Here is a 23,531-nt window from a genome sequence, read left to right as displayed (position 1 = left end):
TTGTGACAGCAGGGCTGGTTTAAATTCCACTGTGACTTATTACAACATTTTTTGAAATGACTGTTGTAATTAAACTCATGTATAGATCCCATATTTTAACATCTAAGGGATTGTCTACACAGGGACAGCCAAGAAAATTAATGCAAATTAATTAAAGGTGTACATTTGAACTGTATTAGTTAAGATGCATTAAATTCCTGTGTGGATGCTGTTACTCAGAATTAAAGTGGCCTTTCACTTCCAAAGTGAATTAAACTAAATCAAACTAGGGACATTTTAATTCAGAATGAATGTGTTCACGCAGAGTTTAATGCAGTTTAACTAAAACACTTTGAATTCACATCTTTAATTAATTTGGATTAATTTTCTTGGCTATCCCTGTGTAGACAAGACTTTATCTTGACTTTTGGATCTGTATTTTACATCCTTGTCCTTCAAGGGCCAATTAAAATGCCAGTTTATTGATGCACAGACTCTGCCCTCCCTATAGCTCAAGGCCCCTGTCTCTGCCCCCAGAATACATCCCCAACCATTCCCTGTTCGGTGGGGGGGAAGGAGGGAGGAAGTGGGAGCACTGTAGAAGGGCCTGGAAGATATGTATCCACTTCTGGGTGGGATCTGCTTGGAGCTACGTAGGAATTGGGGGAGTATGTATTCCACTCTGAGGGATCTTGTGGTACAGTCAGCATCTCTACTTGGATTAATTAAATGTGGTCCATGAACCTTGGGAAGTTCTTCAGAGGAACTTCAGGCCCATGGACTATGGGAAACTCTTCAAAGAAGATCTGTTGTTACAAACTTGTAGTTCACCATAGGTGGGCCATCATAACAGTGATGCTTTTTGCATCACTTTTGACTCTAATCTCCTCTGACTGTTAAATTCCACGTGTACCACTTTACGCCCATTACAGTCCCATACCCTCTTATGTTATTCCCACATCCCCATACACCATCTTAATTCTCTTCGTGTACTTTCCACCATCTCCCACATCCCCCGGACTGCTGCGTTTTGTCCTCGTAGCCACTGCTTATAGCCCAATTTTTCTCATCCCACATAATTCTGACCTCCTGTGCTCCTTTACAGCATCTCTGGAGGGAAGGGGCTCTTCTGAGGATTGTGGGAGATGCCTGTAGTGAAAACAGTAGGGGAGAGGAGATTCTAGGGAAGCATAAATGTCAAGAGTTCACAAGTGGATAACATACATCTATTGATAGTTAAACATGTCACTGACTATAACTTGACTTGCTTATGCTCATCTCTGTGTGCACTCACCTTTGAAAAACATGGTCTATAAATTATTGTAGATTATTATAATAAGAAAAATCAGTCTTATCTTAAAATTGCAGTTAAGAACACACAAGTTCCATATTTGAAAATAAAGTTTTGTGTTTGCTCCTAAATTATTAATTTTATCTATGTATTTTTCCTCCAGGGCAAACTCTCTGATCAGGTTTACAACTATCCAGAAGGTCTAGGAGAAGTGCTTTATAGAGAACAGTTCGACTTCAACGCCGAGCCACCTTGGGAACCTAGCTGATGATAGTAGGGTTCCATCTCCTAACTTGTCCATGTAAGTCTTTTTTACAGCTATGTAGAGGAGGGGTGTAAACAAGGAAACAAGTTGGAGAAATGTGTAGGACACATCTGTTCTCTTTTATAGCTCAGGATACCTTGATATATATTTAATTTACTTTGTTAAAAGAGTTTTAATAGGTGGGCACATGAATGGAATCTTGGGCTCTGAATCAGGAAAGCATTTAAACTTGTGCTGAAGTCTCTCCCTATTCAGGAAGGGCATGTAAGCATGGGTTTAAGTCCCATTGAAATCAGATGCTTAAATACTTCCCTGAATCACAGATACACATTACAAATTTTAAAATAAAACACTATGTTCACTTCCAGTCTGTTCACCAATTGTGATTCTACTGTGCTAAGTTGGAGATCATAGCTATTTAGAATAGAGAATCATAATGTTTGGCACAGTGCTGTATGTTTTCAATGTTTTATAAATCTGCTATTGTAAACAGTCAGTATGAATACTGCCCTTCAAGGGTGTGCCTCCCCAAGTGCCTGTCTGTATTATTTGCTAATGACCTTGCTAACTTCCACAAATAGTTATAATTCATTTAGAGTAGAATCTTGAATTCTATGCTGGGCAGACATTATGTACAAATTATAAACTGACTTAAAATTGGAGTGATAGGCTATGAAAGAAAGTAAACATTTTGCTATCTGATAATGAATGTCCATACCAGATCTTCCAATTCCATTAGACTTCAGATTAAATAATGAGAAGTACATTAGTGACTAAATGTTCAGGTTTTAATTACTGTAATTTTCTTAAAGGTTGAAAAACCTAATTTCTTGGAAATCCAAAACTCACACCAGTCACTTTTTAATCAATTTGGTTTTTTTCCCAATGAACTCCTTTAACTTACAAGATCTTGCTCTGTATTTTGCACTTGTATAGTCCCCTTTTGTGTAATACTGTAAAACAATTGCTTAAGATGACTTTCATGAGTCTTATTGTTTGCATGAGTGTAACCCTAAAAGTTAAACTGGTTTGATATTCTATACATGGTAGCTTTTATTTTTCCCCCCTCAGTTTGGCTCAAAGTAATATGCTATGTTGGTTCATCTGCTAATTGCTGTATAACTCTTGTATAAAACTTCAGGATGCGATTTCCAAAAGCACCCAAGTGATGTAGGAACACTCAAGTGCTTTTGAAATCTCTCCTCAGAGTTAAATAAGATACCTTAAAAATACCAGTCACTTTGGTATCTAATATAGATGGAGTCCTACATTTGAAAACACTTAGGTGAGAGAGGTTAGAGAAAAATCTTGACTGATCATGACTTGTAACTTCATTTTGTCAGGATTATTCTCCTTCAAGATTACAAGAAAATTATTTGAGTTAATCTAAATATTCCTACTTTTATGCTCACCTTCTGAGAGAAAGCTTCTCAAATTGAAAACTGCCTGAAAATCTCTTGCTTGCTCTTTTGCAGATAACACCTACGATTACTGTAACGAAAGATGTTTCTTTTCAGTTTTCAGTTCACTTTGTGAGTTTGACTGCATTTGTATATGATTACTTCCCCTTGTCACATAGGTCTTTCACAGCAACAGGGGGTAAAGGAAATACATTTAAAATTATAGGAAAAAGTCACTGCAGCATCAGAAGAATTGTACCCTGAGCTTCACCCCTCCTGACACGCTCTTAGCTACCTCCTGCCCTGCACCCTGAGTGGTTTTCAAACTTTTTTAACTGAGCTCCTTCCTTTGAGTTACAATTTTTGGTTGTGCTTAAATTAGCTGATTAATGTGCACCTTGGGAGTTTGTTCCACTTATAAAATGGTTAAGCATTGAAGCATAATTATTAATCTGTTTCATACAGACTCTCATAAAAATCTGCATATGTCTGAGGATGTGTTTATAGTCCCATTAAACTTACTTCCCTCCCATTTTTCTTCCTTCTCTTCCGGCTGATAGTGGCAAAGGAGGAACTGCTTGAGCTGTTTCCCTTTGAAACCTGTGATCCCATTCTCTTGTTTAGCTCTGTCTTGCTCTTTCAAGCCCTGCTCCTGCCGAACAGCATATCTAGGCTAGCAAATGTGGTTTGGGCTACTTTAGAAATTCTGCTTTGTTTGCTGCCAGATCCAGCTGAATGGAGAGATGAAGAAGGGAATTAGTGGGCAGTGGGGAAGCCATTTAACTTTTAGCCAGCCTCCCCTGTATCAGGTGGAAGAAATAATGGTTCAAAGCAGTCTGAATTTTAAAGCTCTTGCCTTCTCTGTCCCCATGGACCACAGTTTATAAGATCATTTAAAATTAAGGATTATTCAATTTAAATCTTAAATTTTCATATGAATAATTTTTAAAAGTGCTTGGCTTTTACAGTAATCTTGTTGGTGAAGAAGCTTTATAGTCCTGACGTGACTTCATGGGAGAAAATTACATGTGTTCAAAGTTTCTTCTGCCACTCAGACTGCAGCTTTCATCCAAACCATTTTATAATCTTTTAAAAATGCAACCTTAGAATCTGAGTCTGTGCACTATTTTACAACTCCTATTTCACTAAAGCCTTTCAATGGATATTTCTTAGATTAAATAGTGCATGTGAACAACTGAGTGCACTTGATTAAATTTATAAGGTCTATCTCATGTACTTATATGGCCCCCCATTACTATTATATATAAGCACCTCACAATAGACCTGCCACTTCCTGGTGTGGATGCAATTCTCAACCTTCCCCCTTCTGTTTTTTCTGGCTGTAAGTCTCGTCTTCTGTTCTCACTTGCAATCTTCTGTGAGTCATCATCTATCCGCCTGGGGACTCTGAACTCTGGGTATCTCTATTGCCTGTTCCCCTCTTGTAGGACTAGCTGCTCTGCTCTTCCTCTTTGCTCTCTAATTGCCTGTTGCTGCCTGCCTCTCCCCTTCATTTTCCAACTCAGCAAACCATTCTTGGCTCTATTTCTCCTGCGTTAGCCAGTCTTTTCCTCTGCCTTGTTCTTGTAGTCACATGCTTTCACTTGCCACTCTCCCCATCCAGCAGTCTATCCTCAGTTCTGTGGTTCAGTATGCATCTGCAAGTCTTGAGTTTTCCCTTCAGCCTTATCTCTCTCCACCATCACCATAGTTTCTAGCTGCAGCTCCAACCCTTGGATCTTCTCTTCCATCAGACGATTCAGGTGCTACTTCATACAAACAAAGCATCTTTCAGATACCCTCCCTCAGCTTCCACATCCAGTCATCTTCATTGTCTCTTCCATTCTTTGGGTTGCTACCTCTGCTGCTTCTGTAGCTGTCATAGCCTTCCCTCCTAAGCCCCTATCAAGAGGGAGAAGAAAAAATAACCCTCCCCCAAACTCCCACTCAAGCTCCCATATTTTCAGGTCCTTTTGCTGGCTCCTGTGGCATTGACTGGCCACAGCTGGCTATCTTTGTAGGCCTGCTGATTCGGGAAACTCCACCCCCTAATCAAGGTTCAGATGTGACCAAAGGTTCTGCTTCTCTCGCAATGCCCCCTACCAGACTTTGGAAACTGCTTGCTAGTTTGTTTTCTAACATACATGCTCCGGAACTCTCAGTGCTCCCTAAGGAACAGGGCTTGCCTCCCTTCTCCTCCAACAATATCCACTCAGACTCGTCTGTTCTCAGCTCCGTTTGCTGGTTCCTGTGCTACAACTCCTGTAGCATCTTTAGTGAACCCAGATGAGCTAGCAAACTTGAGGGAAGCTGAAAGGAAGTTTTTAAAAGGTTATTTAAAACTCAAATATCTTGTGCTTAAATTAAATCTTCCTTTGTAAGAGGAAATCTTCCCTAGCCCCACCAGCCTTCGTGTGGGAAAGGGTTATTTCTGAGTTTCTTCTCTTCTCCCTTTCCCTACTTTCTTCCTTCATGCTCAAAAATTACTCTGCTGGTGTTGTACCATAGAATCCCAAGAGTGAAAATGCACCCAAGCATGGCTAGTTTAACACTGTTTGTTTGTGGATTGCTTTTGTGAGAGTAATAGAGTGAAACTGATACAAGCCAGACGTTTTGCGGCTGCTGGGGAATTGGGTGTTTTCTGGAGCATGAGTACTACCACTGTGGTCCTCTGTGGGTTTATGCTATGGGGCAACTTGGAAAATGCAAGAATTCCACCTACAGTCTAAGCCTTGTCTACATGGGGATGTTAAATCAGAGTATCTGTAGTTTGCCTTAAATTGCTTTGTATCCACACAACCTGTTTTTAAACCAAATTTGGTTTATTAGGTTGCAGTAAGTTCTTCTCCTTGAAACAGGTGTAACTTCACCATAAGCTTGTTTGCTTGAAGGTCTTGTGGACGCAGTCCTAACTGTTTCACTTCTGTTACTCATCCAATTGCTATCCCAGAGTGCATTGCTTTACACGTGGATTGAGATGTCTTTTATTTGTATGTGTGTGCTTTCCACTGCTTTGTCATCTTGACTGGATATCACCTGTTTAAATGCTGGTGGACAGCCAGGAGTACCCTCCCCCCCTTTTTTTTTTTTTTAATACCAGCTAGTAGTGAGTTCACATACTCATTATAGTAGCTATGCTGCCACCAGGCTTCCATGTGGACCTATTCAGAGTTCCTGGATTTGACTGCCCTTGGAGAGCTTCATGTTCAGTTCCTGCTGGAGAAGAGTCACCAGAATGAAGTCATGTACACGATGCTGTTAGAGCAAATGAAGACTCCTGGTAGTGATCCAAGTGACAGGTCAAAGCAAAGGTGAAGTACTGGAAGACAAGGAACAAGACCAGAACCTTGGATAGTACTCCCAGTGCCTGCCTATACTATGAAGAACTGGACTGCATTTTTTTGCAAGTGATGTTACCACCAAACCAGAGAATATGGTGGGCTATTCCACAAATAGCCCAAGACAACAGAGCAAGCACCCAAACACCCCCCAGAAGTTTCTTTAACTCCACATATGCCATAGAGTCCGACCAGAAAGAGACTTAACAGGGCAGCCAAAAACTGCATGTGCTGGCAGAGTTGGATATTCACAAGAACCTCATGTGTATAGCAGCCTGAAGCTGCTGCAGAGGAGAGCTCTACCAGGAAGTATGGCCTGAATTACAATAAACATCATAGGGGTTGTTAACCAGTACTTGGAAAGAGTAGTTTATCTGTGGCCATGCTGGGCAGAGCTAGGAACCTCTCTCCACCTGCTCAGTATTTAACATCCTCCAATGTGCATTGGGACCAAACACTTTTTATTTCCTTAGTATATCAAATCCCGTGACCATTGGCCTACACTGGGTGTCCAGTAGCCCTTCCCAAGCTGCTTTCTCTCTCCCTCCCCATCCACCCACCACACCTTCCCCCCTCAAGATGTTAGCACCCTAGGGGTTAAAAAAAAATCAAACACTTTGCAGGGCAAGCATGTTTGTTGTAGTAGTAGACACAGAAAAAGAAAATGTAGATTGGTTCACAGCTTTATAATGCACTCAGCTGAGATTTCATGAAGTAAATGACCCAAATCAGGCTATAGAGGCATTTCAAAATGCATAGAGACTTTAAGGCATTTGGTTTTAGAATAATTACTGTAGAATTCTATTAATTTTGTATATTTGATGCTACTTTGTCGGTGCCATAAAAGAACTGAAGCCAAAGGTAGTGCTCTTTTGGCATGAACATGCCAAGCTAAAGCAGACTTCCTGGGCCTACACATATAGCTAATGTTTGTTTCCCTTCTTCTGTGGGAGCGGCTCTCCTGTCAGTTAGCCACACTATATTGATTCCCAGTTTGCCCTATGGTCATTTTGAAGATGACCCTTCAGTGGCTCCTGGGGACTTCTCAGGGTAACCTCCTCCAGCATGAGGACAGCTTGCAGAAGTGCATGTGCAGTCACTATCCTGTCCCCTACTCACCTCTGACACCACCTCATCTCCCAGACCCACCTTACAGCCCAGCAGCCATCCCAACACCAGCTTTTGAACAGAATGCCTTTCCTATGGGGAAATAACTTGCAAAACTCAAAGGGCAATTCAGAGAGGGGAGAGAAGGCCCTTCCCAAATTGTGGGAAAAGAAACATGGTGGGGAGTGGAGGTGGAGACTAGGTGTGGAATAAGTACTTGTGCTTTTTTCTTTAATATTGAATTCATTCCACCAGAGCACCCGGCAGACAGAGTTGTGTAGGGATGATTTCCTGGAGCATTCTCTGAAGATCAAAGTGGAGCATATGCCCCTGGAAAGGGACATGATACAGAGGCAAACAATTGCCAGAGTCCCTTTTCTTACAGAGGTGAAGTACTACACCCCAGTCTTCCACTGGTCCTGTAAAATGGAGAACACCTTACGGGGCTAACTTTTCACTTACAGGAGACTTGCACACTCTTTATACCTACTGGCAAATCCTAGTGAGTGCACTCCTTAGGTTGGCTGTGCCTCAGTTTCATTGGTCTTTCCACTGCATTCTTGGTTAATTATTTTGGGTTTTGTTAAAGAAGCAATCTATGAGTGATGGCTTTGTTAATTCAGCACATTCATTTTGGTACAGTTTGGCTGAAAAATTTCATTGAGGCATGGCTCAATCCATAAATGGCTCAGTATCTCTTCCCTATCAACACTTAATAAAATGAAACACACCTTGGTGTGTTTCTTGGTTACAGTGCACTTCTCCCCCCCTCCTCAATTTCTGACCGTGAAGTAGGAGCACACTGTGTACCTCACCCTGTTTCCTTGACCACTTGGGGCATGTTCAGCAGCACCCTTTCTGGCTGTTTAGAAAGTAGCTCCACATCCTGCTCCCACGCATCCTCCAGGCTCTCCTTTGCTCTCACAGATGCACAAAATACAGCAGGTGCTTATGATGTGAGGCACTTAATGATAAACATCCAGCCTTTTTCTAGGGCACAACCCACCTATCCTTCAGCCTGCCAGACATACATGCCACTGTCATTCTGTACCTACTCGTGTTGGAGTCAACTGCTCCTTTTTCTTGTCCAAGTGTCCAGTAAAAGGCTTTGAGCCACAGAAACCGAGGATAAGCTTGGTCTTCCAGAATGCCAGGAGGAACCATAACTCCACGAATGGCTGTAGTGGTCGTGGAGCAAACATTCCATCGTTTATTCCTGCAAGCAGGCCAGAATTTCTAAATTTCCTGGAATTGTGGAGCTCCAACCCACTCCTCATGAATACTGGTGAATCTTCCATGGCATCAACCGGGCCCTGCAGCAGCATGGAGAAAAGCCCCTTCTATTGATGATCTTTGTGCTGGCGTGAGATGGGCAAAGAATAGACAGATGAGTCCCATTGATAGACCCTATGCAGTTCAGGAACCCCATCTATGCAGAGTTATCAAACTCCTATGCCTAGCCACGATTCATTACATGGCAAAGATGCATCTTCACAACATTGGAAACCTCCATGAGAACAGCCCCAACAGTTGATCTGCCAACACCAAACTGGTTAGCTACTGACTGTTAGTAATCAGGGGTTGTTAGTTTCCAGAAAGTGATGGCCGCATGTTTCTCCATGGTAAGGGGAACTCCTACAGTGGTGTGCTGCTGCTGCAGCAGCTCGAGCGCAAGCAAGCTGTGTAGAGAGTTTTAGGAAAGTGATCTTTCTCACTGAGACGTTCTGCATCTACTGCTGGTCACCTCAGTCCTGCATCAGTATCCCATCTCCGTTCTGCCAGTATCCCATCCCACCAGTGGCTGTGAGTTGGCTGAAACCAGAAGCAGTACTCCGCTGAGTAAAGCTGCTCCAGACAAATGCTGTATATAAGTAAGTGCTTGATTTCATCCTCCTGCTTCTCCGTTAGCTGTATTGCCACACCATCAAAAGCCTTGTGAAACTGCAGAGCCGAATCCATCTGCCTGCACAGCTCCAAATGCACGTGTATCATCCTGCTTGTATTAATGAATGTCATGATCATGGCACAGGGGTTCCTCTGTTCTGCCTGACGGATTGGAAAATGGCAGTGGCAAAATTAATGGATGCTGGGGAGGACTCATGAGAATCTGTTAGTTTGAATCCCAGTTCCAGGATTCCTATAATTTTCAATAGGCATCCCACAATGCACTGCAAGAAGAATCAGAGCAGAGAGCTAAGAGGTAGAATGTTGCATTAGGAGATATCTGCCCAGAATACTTATGGGTTAATATGAACAATGCAGAGCTATGTGGATGCAATGATTAACAATGCAAATATCTTAAATCAGCATAATACAGTGGTGTAGATACACTTCAGTTCAGTAGTTAAATTGCTGCACTTTGCACAAATAAACTAGACTGATGTAACATCACATATAGATCTGGCCTAAGTGGAGTGTGCCCCCCTCACATGTTCCCATGGCCTGGTTAATGGGGACCTTTGGTAAACTGAACTAAGAGCCTTTTGTACAGGGCAGATGCACAGAGTGGTGGAGTAGTGGTGGTTTCTATACTTCTCAGTGTTTAGAGTTTCTTGTATAACCTTGTTGTGTGGGTGTTACTTCGTAAAACAAGGGTCCAAGGGCACTTCCTGAGTCAAGAGAGCAGCTCCTTCGATATATTCAGTCATAGCTGCTGGCTTTAGTGACACAATAGAGGAGAAAGGACCTGGGTGTATTGATTGATCATAGGATGACTACGAGCTGCCAATGTGATGTGGCCGTGAAAAAGCTAATGCGATGCCTGGATGCATCAGACAAGGTATTTCCAGTAGAGATAAGGAGGCGTTAGTACCTTTATACAAGGCACTGGTGAGACCTCATCTGGAATACTGTGTGCAGTTCTGGTCCCCTATGTTTATGAAAGATGAATTCAAACTGGAACAGGTGCAGAGAAGGGCTACTAGGATGATCTGTGGAATGGAAAACCTGTGTTATGAGAGGAAACTCAAAGAGCTTGGCTTGTTTAGCCTAACCAAAAGAAGGTTGAGGGGAGATATGACTGCTCTCTCTAACTACATCATAGGGATAAATACAAGGGAAGGAGAGGAATTATTTAAGTTCAGCGCTAATGTGGACACAAGAACTAATGGACATAAACTGGCCATCAGAAAGTTTAGACTTGAAATTGGATGCAGGTTTCGAACCATCAGAGGAGTGAAGTTCTGCAATAGCTTTCCAAGGGGAGCAGTGGGGGCAAGAAACCTAGCTGGCTTCAGAATTGAGCTTGATAAATTTATGGAGGGAATGGTATGATGGGACAGCCTAGTTTGGCAATTGTCTGACCTCTGACCATTGGTGGTAGATATGCCAATGGCCTGTGAAGGGATGTTCTGAGTTATTACAGAGAATTCTTTCTTGGATGTCTGGCTGGTGAGTCTTGCGCACATGCTCAGGGTTTAAATGATCACCATATATGAGGTTGGGAAGGAATTTTCCCCCAGGGCAGATTGGCAAAGGCTCTGGGGTTTTTTCGCCTTCCTCTCTAGCATGGGGCATGGCTCACTTGCTGATGGATTCTCTGTACCTTAAAGTCTTTAAACCATGATTTGGGGACTTTAATAACTCAGTCATAGGTCAGGGGTCTATTACAGGAGTGGATGGGTGAGGTTCTGTGGCCTGCATTGTGCAGGAGGTCAGAGTAGATGATCATATTGGTCCCTTCAGGCCTTAAATTCTGTGAGTCTATTGCTTTTTACTTGTTAGCTTTGCAGAACTAAAGCAGCTAAGGATGTGAGATGAATTCTCTTCTTCTTAGTGCATCAACAGAATTATTGTTCTGAAATTTAGCAACCTGCTACACCTCTGTAATTACACTGAAGACAATGGAGTTGAAAGGTGTTACTGAAAACCCAGCTTAGCCTGCAGAGTGCCTGTTACTGATTAGATCGTGTGAGAAAACTTTAATCAGAATGTTTTTCTGACAAAAATATGTCCTTTTTGCCAAACTGAAATTTTCTGTGGGAAGTTTCCAAAATTTTTTGTTTTTTCTGTCAATAAAATCAAAATGACAATTCTTTGGCTTTAAGTCTGGAAGGCTTTAGTCAATTTCACTCTCTCTTGCTTGTGGTGTAGAGTTCCACTCAAGCATTCATTCAGCAATTGTATGTGGCAGACCTCAGCCATTCCAGTGTGTTGTCGGTCAGGAGGTTGAGGGAGACCCATCCTTCTTTGAGGCAGTGGGTGGGGCTTTCCTCCACCAGATGGTCCGCTGTTTGTATTTCTCCACACTCTCAGGCTGCAGTAGCACAAAGGTTCCATGGTGCATGCAGAAGTTAAAGTGCCCGACACCAGTCCTTATGCGATTTAACCGGGTCCACTCATTTCTTTGCAGGCTGCAGCCTACGGGTGAGGTGGAGATGGGAGGCAGTTGTTGCTGTTTGCCAGGGCGTTGTTCATTCCTCCACTGGCTCATGACTCACTCACTCCAGCTTTGGCCATTATCAGCCTGTAGGGAGGCCTGAGCCGCTCTTATGAAAGGCCTGCGACTCCTGAGGCGTTGAGCTGGCAACGGCTGGAGGATCCTTTCATGAAAAGGGTGGAGTAGGCTGTTAGTAGCTTTGAATGCTGCCTGCCTGGTTGCGGCCAGCCGTCTCAGGTGGTGGGGTGGAACACCAGACAGAATGGGCAGTTCGTAAGATGGTATGAATCATAGGCATCTGATGATAATGTGAAGGGCAGCATTGAGATGTGTGTCCAGCTTAGGTGTATGTGTACTCCGGCCCCAAGCAGACACGCTGTATTCTGCTGGAGCGTAAACAAGCGCCTAAGCACATGAGTGAAATTGATAAAAGCTTTCCAGGTGAGCTGCCAAGGCTGAGCACTCTGACTTTGCCTCTCAACCTCTCCCATTGCCACCCAGCTATGTGGCCACAGTGGCAGAGACTGGCTTTTTGCTTCTCTGGCCCTGGAGCTAGAAAGGAGGCTCTGTGCCTTGGTGCTCTGCCGCTCAGGCAACCCAGCTATAAGCTCTTTTCAATTTCATTTGTAAGTAAGTTGAAGACAGGAAGCTGGAAAATTCCATTTTGGTTCTCCCAACATGGATTTTTTTTTTTTCTTGAAACATCTTCCTGTGAAAATTTTTTGCATTTTTGACCTCTGTTGTGGCTCAGGATGTCTTCTCCTCCCCACCCCCAACAAAATGTGCTGTTTGGTGTGTGTGGTGTGATGTGGTATTTTTGTTTGTTTTGGGGTTTGTTTGGGGTTTTTTCCCCCGGAAAGGGATTTCTGTTTTCCAGCTAGCTCTAAGGGTGATATGCATCAAGGAAAGAATTCACCTTAACTTTTAGAGCCTAGGCTGCATATCCAGTACTGGCAGTTTAAAAGAAATACATTTGTAAACTAAGGCATTCATTATGGACACTCAGATATAATAAACATAAATATTAGTTTTTAATTTTTTTAAAGTAAAACTGAATTGTAACGTTTTTGGCTTTCAGAGGTTTGTATTTTAACTGCAGTATTTAAGTATTTTATATTAATATAGTTGTTAGTATGTGTCAATAGCTGAAATTTTTTAGTCTGGGAATCTACTGTTAAACCATGAAGCGCCTAGGGATGTAAAATGTACATCAAAAGTAGCAATTACATGGCTATGTGGATGTCTTTCACACCACTCAGTTGATGGTAGTTGCCTTAAAAGATATTGCCTGGAGTGTGATGAAGAGTGACGCTTGTGGGGTGAGGAGGGTAGAGTTGCTGTGAATGCATTCCATTTGTGTGACTTACGGCAATTCACATTCCAAGTGAAATTTTCAATTCATATATCGGAGTGGTGGTTTCTGCCTAAGTTGTTTATAGACTGAGGCGCAGGAAAAGATTAAAAATTAAGTGCTAAACCTCTGTTTCCTTTTTGTTTGTCATTTTGGCCCTCTCCAGATGTCTTGTCATCTTTGATTCCCTTTCACTGTGTTTAGGGGCAGAAAGGAGAGGAGAAGGGGATTTGAGGAAGACTCTCCATTGAGCTTAGTTTGTAGTGTTTAAACATCGCCATCACCTTGATTAAATTTTAAAATCCCAGCCTGTATTGTCAAAGTATGAAGCAGTTGGCCTAGCTCTGCTCACTGAATTCAGTGGTTGACTTCAGTGGGAGCAGAATTAGACCAAGCCTGAGAGATTTAGAAAACTCATACGAACAATAACTTTTGACAAAATCCCAAATTTTCTAAAAGGTAATGAAGGGATAAATCATAAGCTGAATATTTGAGTGTTGAATGTGTGTGTACCACTGAGGCTGCTGAAACTCAAAAGCGGAAGCAACTCTATGTCCCCTCTAACCATCCTCCACATCAGGATCCATAGTGCAGAGAAGCCTCTTGACTACCTGCCTGCTGTGTGGGGAGCCGTTCCAAAGCAGAGTATGCGCCACATAAGGAGTGAGTAGCTCCCCTTTCCAAACAAAACTACATCTGTTCTGCTGTCTGAGGAGCCTCTGCATCTGTGAAGGGGCAGGAATGGATTTGTTTAATGATTTAATTTTTTCTTAAATGCACTTTAAAGATATAAATGCCAATTGTATATAAAAGATGTTAATTAACCACTCATTCTTAAAAATCCCTTTATTTTTGCCTCCAGATGTCACAGTAAATAGTGAGTTTTCATTTTCAGAATTCAGTTGTCTTACTCAAGCATAACTCAAAGCAGAGATGATACTCTATAATCTTCAGCAGATCAGACATGTTCTTAATTGATAGAAACAAATACATAGTGCATCTTATAAAACTTGGCTTCAGTTGTTTTGAAAGTAGCCCATTTTGTAATCCTAGAAAGATAATTTAGAAAAACTCTGGATAATTTGAGCAATTAAAAATGAATGTACTAAATTTGAAAATGAATGGAAGCCCTTTTACTCTTATTTGTGCTGACCTTCATTAGTTGTCTGAATATGCAGCTTTCCAGGGATTCTCATTTCTTTTGCAAGAAGGACTGCAAATGATTCAGTTACTGTAGAAAATCTTTTTGTAAATATTTTTTATTAAGCAAAAGGGCATAGTTCTGATCTGTAAAAACAACTGGCAAGTTATAGACATACAGTACGTCTAATATAGTGAGTTAATACTAATTTAAAGCAAAGCTAGTGTTTAAGTATGGAACGGAACCTATTTTCCATCATTTTAACTACTATCGTAGCTTTTCCTGCATTTTGTCCATCAGTCCCTGAATAGATTCCAGAACTATACCAAAGTTAATCAAATGAAGATTTCAGCTAGAGCCTTCCCAGTCTTGTTTGGTTGTTACTTCTGCCTATGGTCTGAAAATGGTCCACTGACACCTATTTTGGATTCCAGATAGCTGTCAAGTCAAGGATATTGCTGGAGTATTTAAAATGTTATTGCATTGTGCCTAGTAGCCATGTAAACAGCACTGGGGAATTCCATTTTGTTGTCGTCGATTCCAAATCAAATGTGCTCAGTTTACAAATAAATTTTTAATTGCCAAACATACAAACTCAACCTGGGATCTGATATTGGACATGTCTTTTTTCCTGGTTCACATCACCAGTAGTGAAGTTTCTATAGCTAGACCTTAGCTGTTAATTTTGTTGATGCTCACTTCCCTGTAGTTGTTTGAGCCCTGCAGGGCTCACAGAAGTAGAAGTCTCAAATAAGCTATACGTACAAAGGCAGGTATGCCAAATGAGAAAGTGAGTTCTTTCAAAGACACTTTTCTGACATAACTAAGCTTTAAAGTGGGTCCAAATAGAAAGCATGTAAATGAAGCCCCAGAAATTTGTTTCCACACACCAGATTAAAATGCTAAGGAGTAGAATTGCATCTTAATTGGCCTTTAAAATGGTCTGAGACACAAGCAGTGTTGTTTTCCGTAAACTTACTAAACAGGATTAACTAAGTCAGTTTTATGTGTCACTTACGAGTACCCTTTTTGGAGAAAGGGTGAAGGGACTAATACAGTGGTCCTCAAACCATCTGAAGGCAAAGTTATCTTACTAACTTTTGGTAACTCAGACCCAGACATGTTTTGGGTTTTTATTTAAACCCTTTGGAAGAAATAAAGCTTTTGGTGCTTTACTTAGGAACCCAAATGTAGGAAAATACTGACCTATACCTTTGAAACTATGGGTTATTTTCATTGGTTATTGCAGCTTCTGTACGCTTGTTCCCATGAGCTATTATTAAAATCTACAAAGCTTTTATTTCAAAGCAAAGTAGCATGTATTTCTATTAAGATCTCATCTTTTTCCTAATCAATGTGAAATCTTCATCCAGAGATCTTGGGAATATCTACAATGTTCACCTAAAAAGATTACGTAGCTAGCCAGTTTTTGTAAGCCTCCAGTCTAGAGTCACCAACCTAGCGGGTGGTAGAAAAATGGAAAGCTAATAGTTAATCTTTAAAATCTCAAAGGGTTCTAACAGAACTTGTTTTAAACAGGATTAAACTAGGATTAAACCTATTAAGAGTGATAGATAGAGCCTAGCAGATCCACAGATATCTGCAGACAATTTTTGCGGATAGTGGATCGGATGTAGATCTCAAAGGCAGGGAAGCTGTTTACTGCTCATAGCCTTTGAGGCTGCTTCCCTGCCTTCAAGATCAGGGGTGGGTGCGGGCCACCGATCAACAGGGCCCCAAGGACTGGCTGCTGATCAGCTGGGGGTGCTCTGGGGGAATGGAGAGCGAGTGCTGGGGCCCAGAAGTGGCCCCCCCTTAGCAGGGGTGGCAGTGAGCAAGAGTGTGGTCCCAGGACCACAGGAGGCTGAGAAGAGCGCCGGTTCCCCAGTGGAGAACATGCCTCACACTCCCCTCATCTGTCTCCTTCACTTCTCAACGCCCTGGCAGCCCAGACCCCCTTCCCCTCCACTCCCCCCAGGCATCCTGATCAGCTCTTCTGCAGGCTCCGGGGCTGGCTGCTGATCAGCTGTTGAGCTGCTCTATGGCGGAGGGGAGAGGGGAGAGTGGATTGCTAAACAGCTGATTTGTGGCCTGGCGTTCTGGATGTGGGTAGATGTAAAGCAGGGAGTGCGGATTGCAGGTCTCATAGAAGTTGATTCCCGCGTATGCGGATCCACGTTTTTGTATCTGCGCAGGGCTCTAGTGATCAAATGATCCAGTCAGCCATTGGTAGTTCTCAGCCATATGCACATTTTTACTTGAAATTACTTGGCTGTATCTCACATACCTCCATACCAATACGCTGCATATATTTAATAAAAAATGATTGAGGGTATGTCTACACTGCGGAGTGAAGTTGATTTATTTTAAATTGACTTTCATATGCTGAATTCTAGAATTGGCAAGAGCTTTGTGACCACACCACGCTCATTGCGTCGGGGAATTGCATCCCCACTAAGCGTGCTAGGGTCGACAATCAAAGCAGTGCACGGTGGGTAGCTATCCCACAGTGCAACTAGCCAAAGAGGCTTTTGGGAAGGTTGTCGTCCTCCCGTGATGCAATGTATTCCCTCCCACCCTTCTTGTCTCAGTCCAAACAAACAGACAATCGCCTTTTCGCACCATTTTTTTCAAACCCTTCACTCTCTGCTGCATACATGCCATTGCCTGAGAGGAATGGAGCCTCCTGAGCTCTGCACTATTATTGTGAGCATCACCAACACTTCATGACTTATTCTTTAGTATTTTCAGGGGTGAGACAGGAGCCTTAGTGCTGCAAATTGTGATTTTACAGAGGCCACCTTGCTACAAGCCATAGAATGAAAAAATTCCTGTTTGCGGCAGGCTATCACACACCATTTGCAGGTGGTGGAGCGCTGCTTCTGATCCCGGGAAACAAGCAGTGACTGGTGGGATCGCATCGTTATGAAGATGTGGGATGATGAGCAGTGGCTACAGAACTTTCGAATGCAAAAGGCCACTTTCTTTGAACTTTGAGGAGAGCTCTCCCCAGCCCTGAAACGCATGAACAGAGATGGTCTCAAGCGAGTAAAGAAGAGCGTGGCCAACGCTCTGTGAAAGCTAGCAACACCAGACAGCTAATGGTCAGTTGGAAATCAAGTGGGAGTCAGTAAATCCATGGTGGGAGCAGCTGTGATATAAGTGTGCCAGGCCATTAATAGACTTCTGCTCCACAATGGGGTTCCCAAACTCGGGGGAGGCCATAGATGGCACACACATCCATATCTTAGCCCCGGACCACCTTGTCACAGAGTACATAAATTGAAAGAGGTATTTCTCAATGGTGTTGCAGGCCTTTGTGGATCACAGGGGATGCCTCACCGACATCAATGTGGGGAGGTCTGGAAAGGTGCATGACACGTGCATCTATAGGAACTCAGATCTGTTAAAAAAGATGCAGATGGGCACTTTCTTCCCTGACCAAAAAGTAAATATTGGCGATGTTGAAATGCCAATAGTGATCCCCAGGGGGATCCCGTCTACCCCTTGCTCCTCTCGCTAATGAAGCCCTACACTGGGCACCTGGACAGCAAGAAGTAGAATTTTAATAATAGGCTCAGCAAATGCAGAATGGTGGTGGAATGTGCATTTGGATGTTTAAAGGCGCGCTGGTGCAGTCTGCTCACTAGGTTAGACCTCAATGAAAAAAAATCCCAATAGTTATCTCTGACTTCTGTGTGCTCCATAATGACTGTGAGACAAAGCGGGAGAAGTTCCCATTGGATTGGGTTATGAAGGCAGATAGGCTGGCTGCAAATTTTGAGAAGCCAGATGCCACTGCAACGCTGAGAACCAATCATTGTGCGCTGCGCTTCAGGGAAGCATTGAAAAACTGCTTTTTCAACAAGACACAACAGTAATGTGCATCGCTTATCTGTGCTGTGCTTTCCCTTCACATCCCCTACCCATCCCCCACCGATCCAGTCCCTCGCCTTCACCCTCACCCACCATTCCCAACAGTAATGAATTGTAAAGCAGTAATTGGTGATCCTTTACAGAGAGTGGGAAAAGGAAGATAATTGAACATTCCGCATGCATGGTGTGGGGCCTGAGGGGATACAGAGCCCACTTTGGCTGTGAACAGACAAAAGAATCACACATTTCCACTCCTTAACGGGGCCATCAATTCTTTCTGCTCCCCTCAACTGGCAAGGAGTGCAGCACGTACTGCACCCTGCTCAACCTCCTCCTAGGCTGCTTGGGGGTGGAGGCTAGGAAAGAGTGCTTTAGCTCAAAGTTTTGCAGGGGCTAGAGGGAGTCTGTCTTGCTGCTGAGCTTCCTGAAGCTCAACCAGATGCCTCAACATGTCTGACTGATTACACATTATACGCAGCATCTCATCTTGTGTTGAACGCTCATACTCCTGTGCTGCCTTTCTGTTGTCCATGTCCATGTTCAGCCTGTCAGATAATGAAATCCTCCATGCTCTTAGCTCTGTGTCAGCAGCTCCAGAGATATTCATTATCTTGTTAAACGTCATCCCGAGGTGTGGTTTTTTTTTTTTTTTTTTTTTTTTTCCACTACCTTATCTGCGACAGGCACTTTCCAGGACTATGAGATGGTGTGTGGAAGGCCACGTTCACTGTAAGGGAAGCAAAGCACAAGGTACCCATTGTTAACTCACCCCATGAATGAAAAGCAATGTTAAAATTTATAAATAACTCCCCTTAGCCTTCCCAGGGGAAGGCTAGAACTGCATACCATTGCCTAACTGTTGCAGGGGTCGGAGTGTGGTTCCAGCCATGGTAAGTAAAGGGCGAGTGTATCTATGTTAGGGAAATCCCTGGGTCCCATGCTGCACAAGTCCATGCACCCTAGAGCAGCATAGATGTTGGGCTCCCTTTGATCAGGCTTTTAAGAGGCAGTAGAAAGGGTGAGGGGTGGGTATGGGTTAATTGTCTCTGGAGAAAAAAATGGGAACCCGTTTGTGGATGTCCAAACCCCATAGCAACAACGTCCTGCTTAGGGACTTTCGGTGTGCTGAACGAAGAAACCAGCCCTGGCTGTGGAATAACACACACTTTAAAAAGCTTTCTTGGGCATGTACTGTAAATGTGTGCCATCTTCCCTAGGTAACTATGAATGATATCAGCCTGCTGAGGGTCACCTAGGTGGAAAGGGAGGATTTTCTGCAAGCATCTGGCTATATACCTGGCCCTCATACTGCTATGCTGTGTTCCGTGATGATGGCTGCACAATTAATAACAGAGTGGTGTGGGAAAGTGTCCTATTGTGGTGGAAGAAATAAGGCTGCCCTCCCAAGAAACCTTCTGCAAAAGATTGCAGAGTCGCTATATGAAAGCTTCCTGGAGAGATGCCTGGAGGATTCTCAGAGCATCCCTGTGCACATAAATAATCTTTTTCAGGGTGAACCCAATGTTTAAACACACCAAGTACGAGGAAGAACAGCCCCACCACCCCCACCCACACCCACCATTTTTTCCTGCTGGTACAAGATTCTGGACTGGGGATATAACCAAAGATGTGCAATTTTCAGTACATACTTACCAGATGTGCCTTCCCCGGCATTCTAGTCAGTCATGGTTTCCTGCATCTGGGTGGGCTGCTCCTGTGTTGCAAACAGCTCCTGGCTTTCAGGGAGAAGGGATACCCCACTCCCTTGTGTTGATACTGGACGCTTAGTGATCAGTGTGAACACAAGGTATGCCTGATTTGCAGATCAGTCAGGTTTAATGTGCAAGGTTTTCTACAGATATACTAGTTGAAAACAAAGTCTAAAATTAACTACAATATATCATACCCACTAAGCCTGGAGAGCTAAGCAGTTACTCAGAAGGCTGTATACAGGAACAGTTTTCTTCAGCAGCCTCTCCAGGAAGTTAGTGGATCCTCTGGTCCAACCAGCAGCACCTCCCACGGAGTCAGGTATTGATGGCGCACACCCCTTTGTCTAACGGGTAGCTTCTTATACCCTTCCATAAATAGCTTTCAGCTAATTACCTCTCTACTCATTATCATATATGCTAATTACCTACATTGGGTTTTCACCCTTGACTACATTCCATTCTCACCATGGTAATTGGGGTCATCAAAACAACATCTGGTGATAGGAGGAGCGGTGTAAAAATGTGCCCCATGGCAGTGAAAAGTGTACCCCCAGACGTTCAAGGATAACTTCTTGTTCCCATCTCCGTTATCTATGTGCAGCTGCAAGTATACAGTATCTGTATTTTGTCTTATATGCCATGCTATGCAGAAACTGAGACATCTGCAAGGTTACTCAGTAATCCTATTATCTCTGCCAACCGGAAGATGTTATGCTACAGGGTCAGAATAGCCAAGCAAACAACTGAAGCTGTCCTAGGCCTGTAGGACAGTGGTCAGGCAACTTAAATTGCACTGGGTCTCCAATAGCCTGCCCCCTGTTCTCATCTTCCTGGTCCACAGACTTGTCCTCAGTCATCCTGGCCTTGGATTCCCCCCGAGGTATCAACACTGTGTGGTGGCATAGTGGTGGGGTCTCCGCCAAGAATTGCATGCAGCTCCTCGTAAAAGTGGCATGTTTTTGGTGAGGAGCCAGAATGATTGTTAGCTTCCCTAGTTTTCTGATAAGCCTGCCTCAGCTTTTTTATCTTAATGCAGCACTGCTGCGTGTCCCTGTTATGCCCCTTCTCCAATATGCCATGAGATATCTTACCATAGATATCCATATTTCTTTTGCTTGCTCGGAGCTGAGCCAGAACAGACTCTTCGCCCCACAGATCGATGAGATCCAAGTCCTTAGGTCGACTCCAGGCTGGAGTGCATTTGGGGTGTGCAGTCACCACGGTCAGTTGTGCTGGCAGGCTCTCTCCACCATGACCAAACAGGAAAATGGAATTCAAAATTTCCCCGGGCTTCACGGGAGGAGCTATTTCCTGTTTATGTGGCCACAGTGCAGCAGACTGCAAATGTGCAGAGCGGTCAGGACAGAGCATTATGGGATACCTCCTGGAGGCCAATGATGTCGATTTACGTTGTGCTCTGCCTACACTGATGCTCATTTGACCCACAGAATTCGACTTCAGCGCTACGCCACTCTCACATGTGGTTTTATTAAGTCGAATTTTACTGCGATTAAGGTCGGCGGAACTGACATGCCAATGAAGACCATACTTTATGTGGTCGACAGAAGCTGCATTCCATCAACCTCCATTAACTAACGCCTGGTACACACTGATAATCAGGACCCTTTTTGTTAAATTGAATTGATGCACCATGTTCAGAAAAATCTGTTAACTGGCTGTACAGACTTTACTACAGAATTTGGTCCAATAAAAGTATTTACTCACCCAACTTGTCTGTAATATCCTGGGACCAGCACAGCTACAACACTGCAGACAAACTTCCACCCACATACATTTTGGGTTTAGGATTCATCTGAGTGTTTTTAATAATTTGTACAATCCAGAGGAGTGCATTGTGAATCCCTTTCATCAAACACAAATAAATGTGTGTCCAGTCTGTGACCCTTGCCAGAATAGGACTTTCATGTGAACTATTTCATCCATTTGAGTAGAGCAGTGATCTTCACTATTTTTCAAGCGGGGCCACTTTGGCAAAAAATCTTCAATGTAAGAGCCACATCAACTATTAAATTAACTCATTAACCTTATGGCCTTATCGTGGCCGCTACTTTCTCCAGCCGACTCATTTTCTGTAGTTGTAGATCTGCTTTTGTTCGTTTCATTAATATCCACAGTTACATTCTTATCTGCTTTTTCTCCTGTTTCCCTTTCCAATTTTCTCTTCAACGGAATTAAGAATCTATTCATTCTTTCCAGTAACTCACTGGGGCCAAAAAATAATATACGACACAAATGGTTGAATATTCAGGGTTCTACATTGGTTGCTATGGTAATATTATGGTTATTATATATATATACTTGGTGCACATCGTACCATGGAGTCAATATGACGTGTAAAGAAAGCGGAATTTGATAGGCTTGGTAAAAATTCTAATGTTAAATCGGAATATAAGCAATTAGTCAGGGAGCCTCACTCAGAGTCGATGGGAGCCACCACTGGCCTTGCAATGAAGAACACTGGAGTAGAGGAAATAGTGCCTTTCTAGTAGAAAATATAGATGCTGACTCATCTCAAAGTTTCGCATCAGTTTAAGGCAGTTTCTCTTAGAAGCAGTAAAAATTTTGTCTCTCTTTGTGCAGGACTCACGTACTCTTCATTCCTGGTAAGTGAAGGGAACAGAGGAGAAAGCTTCATTTAACAAATGTCTTTATCATTTGCAGCACACCAAAAATAGAAGGGCCTCTATAAATTTAAATAGAATCGTTGAGGGGTGATGTGTGCTGTTTATCAACTGGTTTATTTTACCCTTTTTTTTTTTTTTCCCCCCCTTCTGTTGTGCAGTTTGTTGCATAATTTAAGGACCCGGATCTAAGGCTTGGCGGCCTGTCCCTTGTGTTTCTTGGTTTATGACTGTCGGCTTTGCGGAATACGGCTGAGATGAAAGGATTTCTTGAGGATGCAAACTACTCCATTGGCCTGCTGGATGAAGGAGCAACTCTTGGAGATGTTATTAACAACTATGTTTATGAACATACACTTGTAAGTATTTGATTCCCAAGCCTTTCTAGTTTATTTTAGCTAAATTAGTTTTCATGTTTAAATTGTCAGTACTTAAATTCTTCAATCTCTAGTCTTACATTGTCAGACTATCAAGTGTATTGTAGGAAAGTTGGCAGTGTAGGATAACTAGATGTCCTGATTTCATAGGGACAGTCCCAATACTTGTGGCTTTGTCTTATATAGGTGCCTATTACCTCTTTCCACCCCTACCCCTCGCCCCCATGCTGATTTTTCACACTTGCAATCTGGTCACCCTATGGCGGTTATGCTTGCCTAACATTTTTAATTATAAACCCGTTTCCAATTGCTTATAACCTTGCTGAATTTTAACCATTTGGGCTGAAATTTTCCATGTTTGCTCTTTGCCTGAGGCTGAATTTTACTGGTGAAGTTTGAGCAAAAATTTATCAGCCACTTACAAGAATGAGGTTGTGGGGGAAATAGTTTTGCCAATGTTAAATAAATAAAATTATTCAGCTTTTGCTATGAAGAGCTTTAGGATCTATGGGATTTGGAGCAGGGACCTGAAGTTTGGCTGGTAGATAGTGCTGGGGTGAGAGAAATGACTTTTACTGTTCTCATCAAAATTTGCCCAAATTAGGCTGATTTTAATTATTTGAACATGCTCAGAGCTTGTTTGGGGTTTCCTGTTAAAATGTCAATATTCTGTC

The 23,531-nt window shown here is 42.8% G+C and overlaps 1 protein-coding gene across 3 annotated transcripts in view; it reads left to right on the top strand.

Annotated features, from left to right (window-relative positions):
* Nucleotides 1-23,531, top strand: part of AZIN1 (antizyme inhibitor 1) — a 60,549-nt gene that overhangs the window by 5,647 nt on the left and 31,371 nt on the right. For all 3 annotated transcript variants that reach the window (XM_067537342.1, XM_067537341.1, XM_067537343.1), the window contains exons 2-3: nt 1,434-1,571; nt 22,642-22,839. In XM_067537342.1, the coding sequence (XP_067393443.1) occupies nt 22,738-22,839 (102 nt within the window). In that variant the 5' untranslated portion in view covers nt 1,434-1,571; nt 22,642-22,737. The remainder of the gene's footprint in view (nt 1-1,433; nt 1,572-22,641; nt 22,840-23,531) is intronic.

The sequence above is a fragment of the Emydura macquarii genome, unplaced genomic scaffold (assembly GCF_026122565.2).
Source record: "Emydura macquarii macquarii isolate MOO-44397 ecotype Brisbane River unplaced genomic scaffold, CSIRO-AGI_Emac_v2 contig_383, whole genome shotgun sequence".
NCBI lineage: Eukaryota > Metazoa > Chordata > Testudines > Chelidae > Emydura > Emydura macquarii.
Note: the sequence above shows the minus strand (reverse complement) of the source record. Positions and strands in the feature narration are given on the sequence as shown.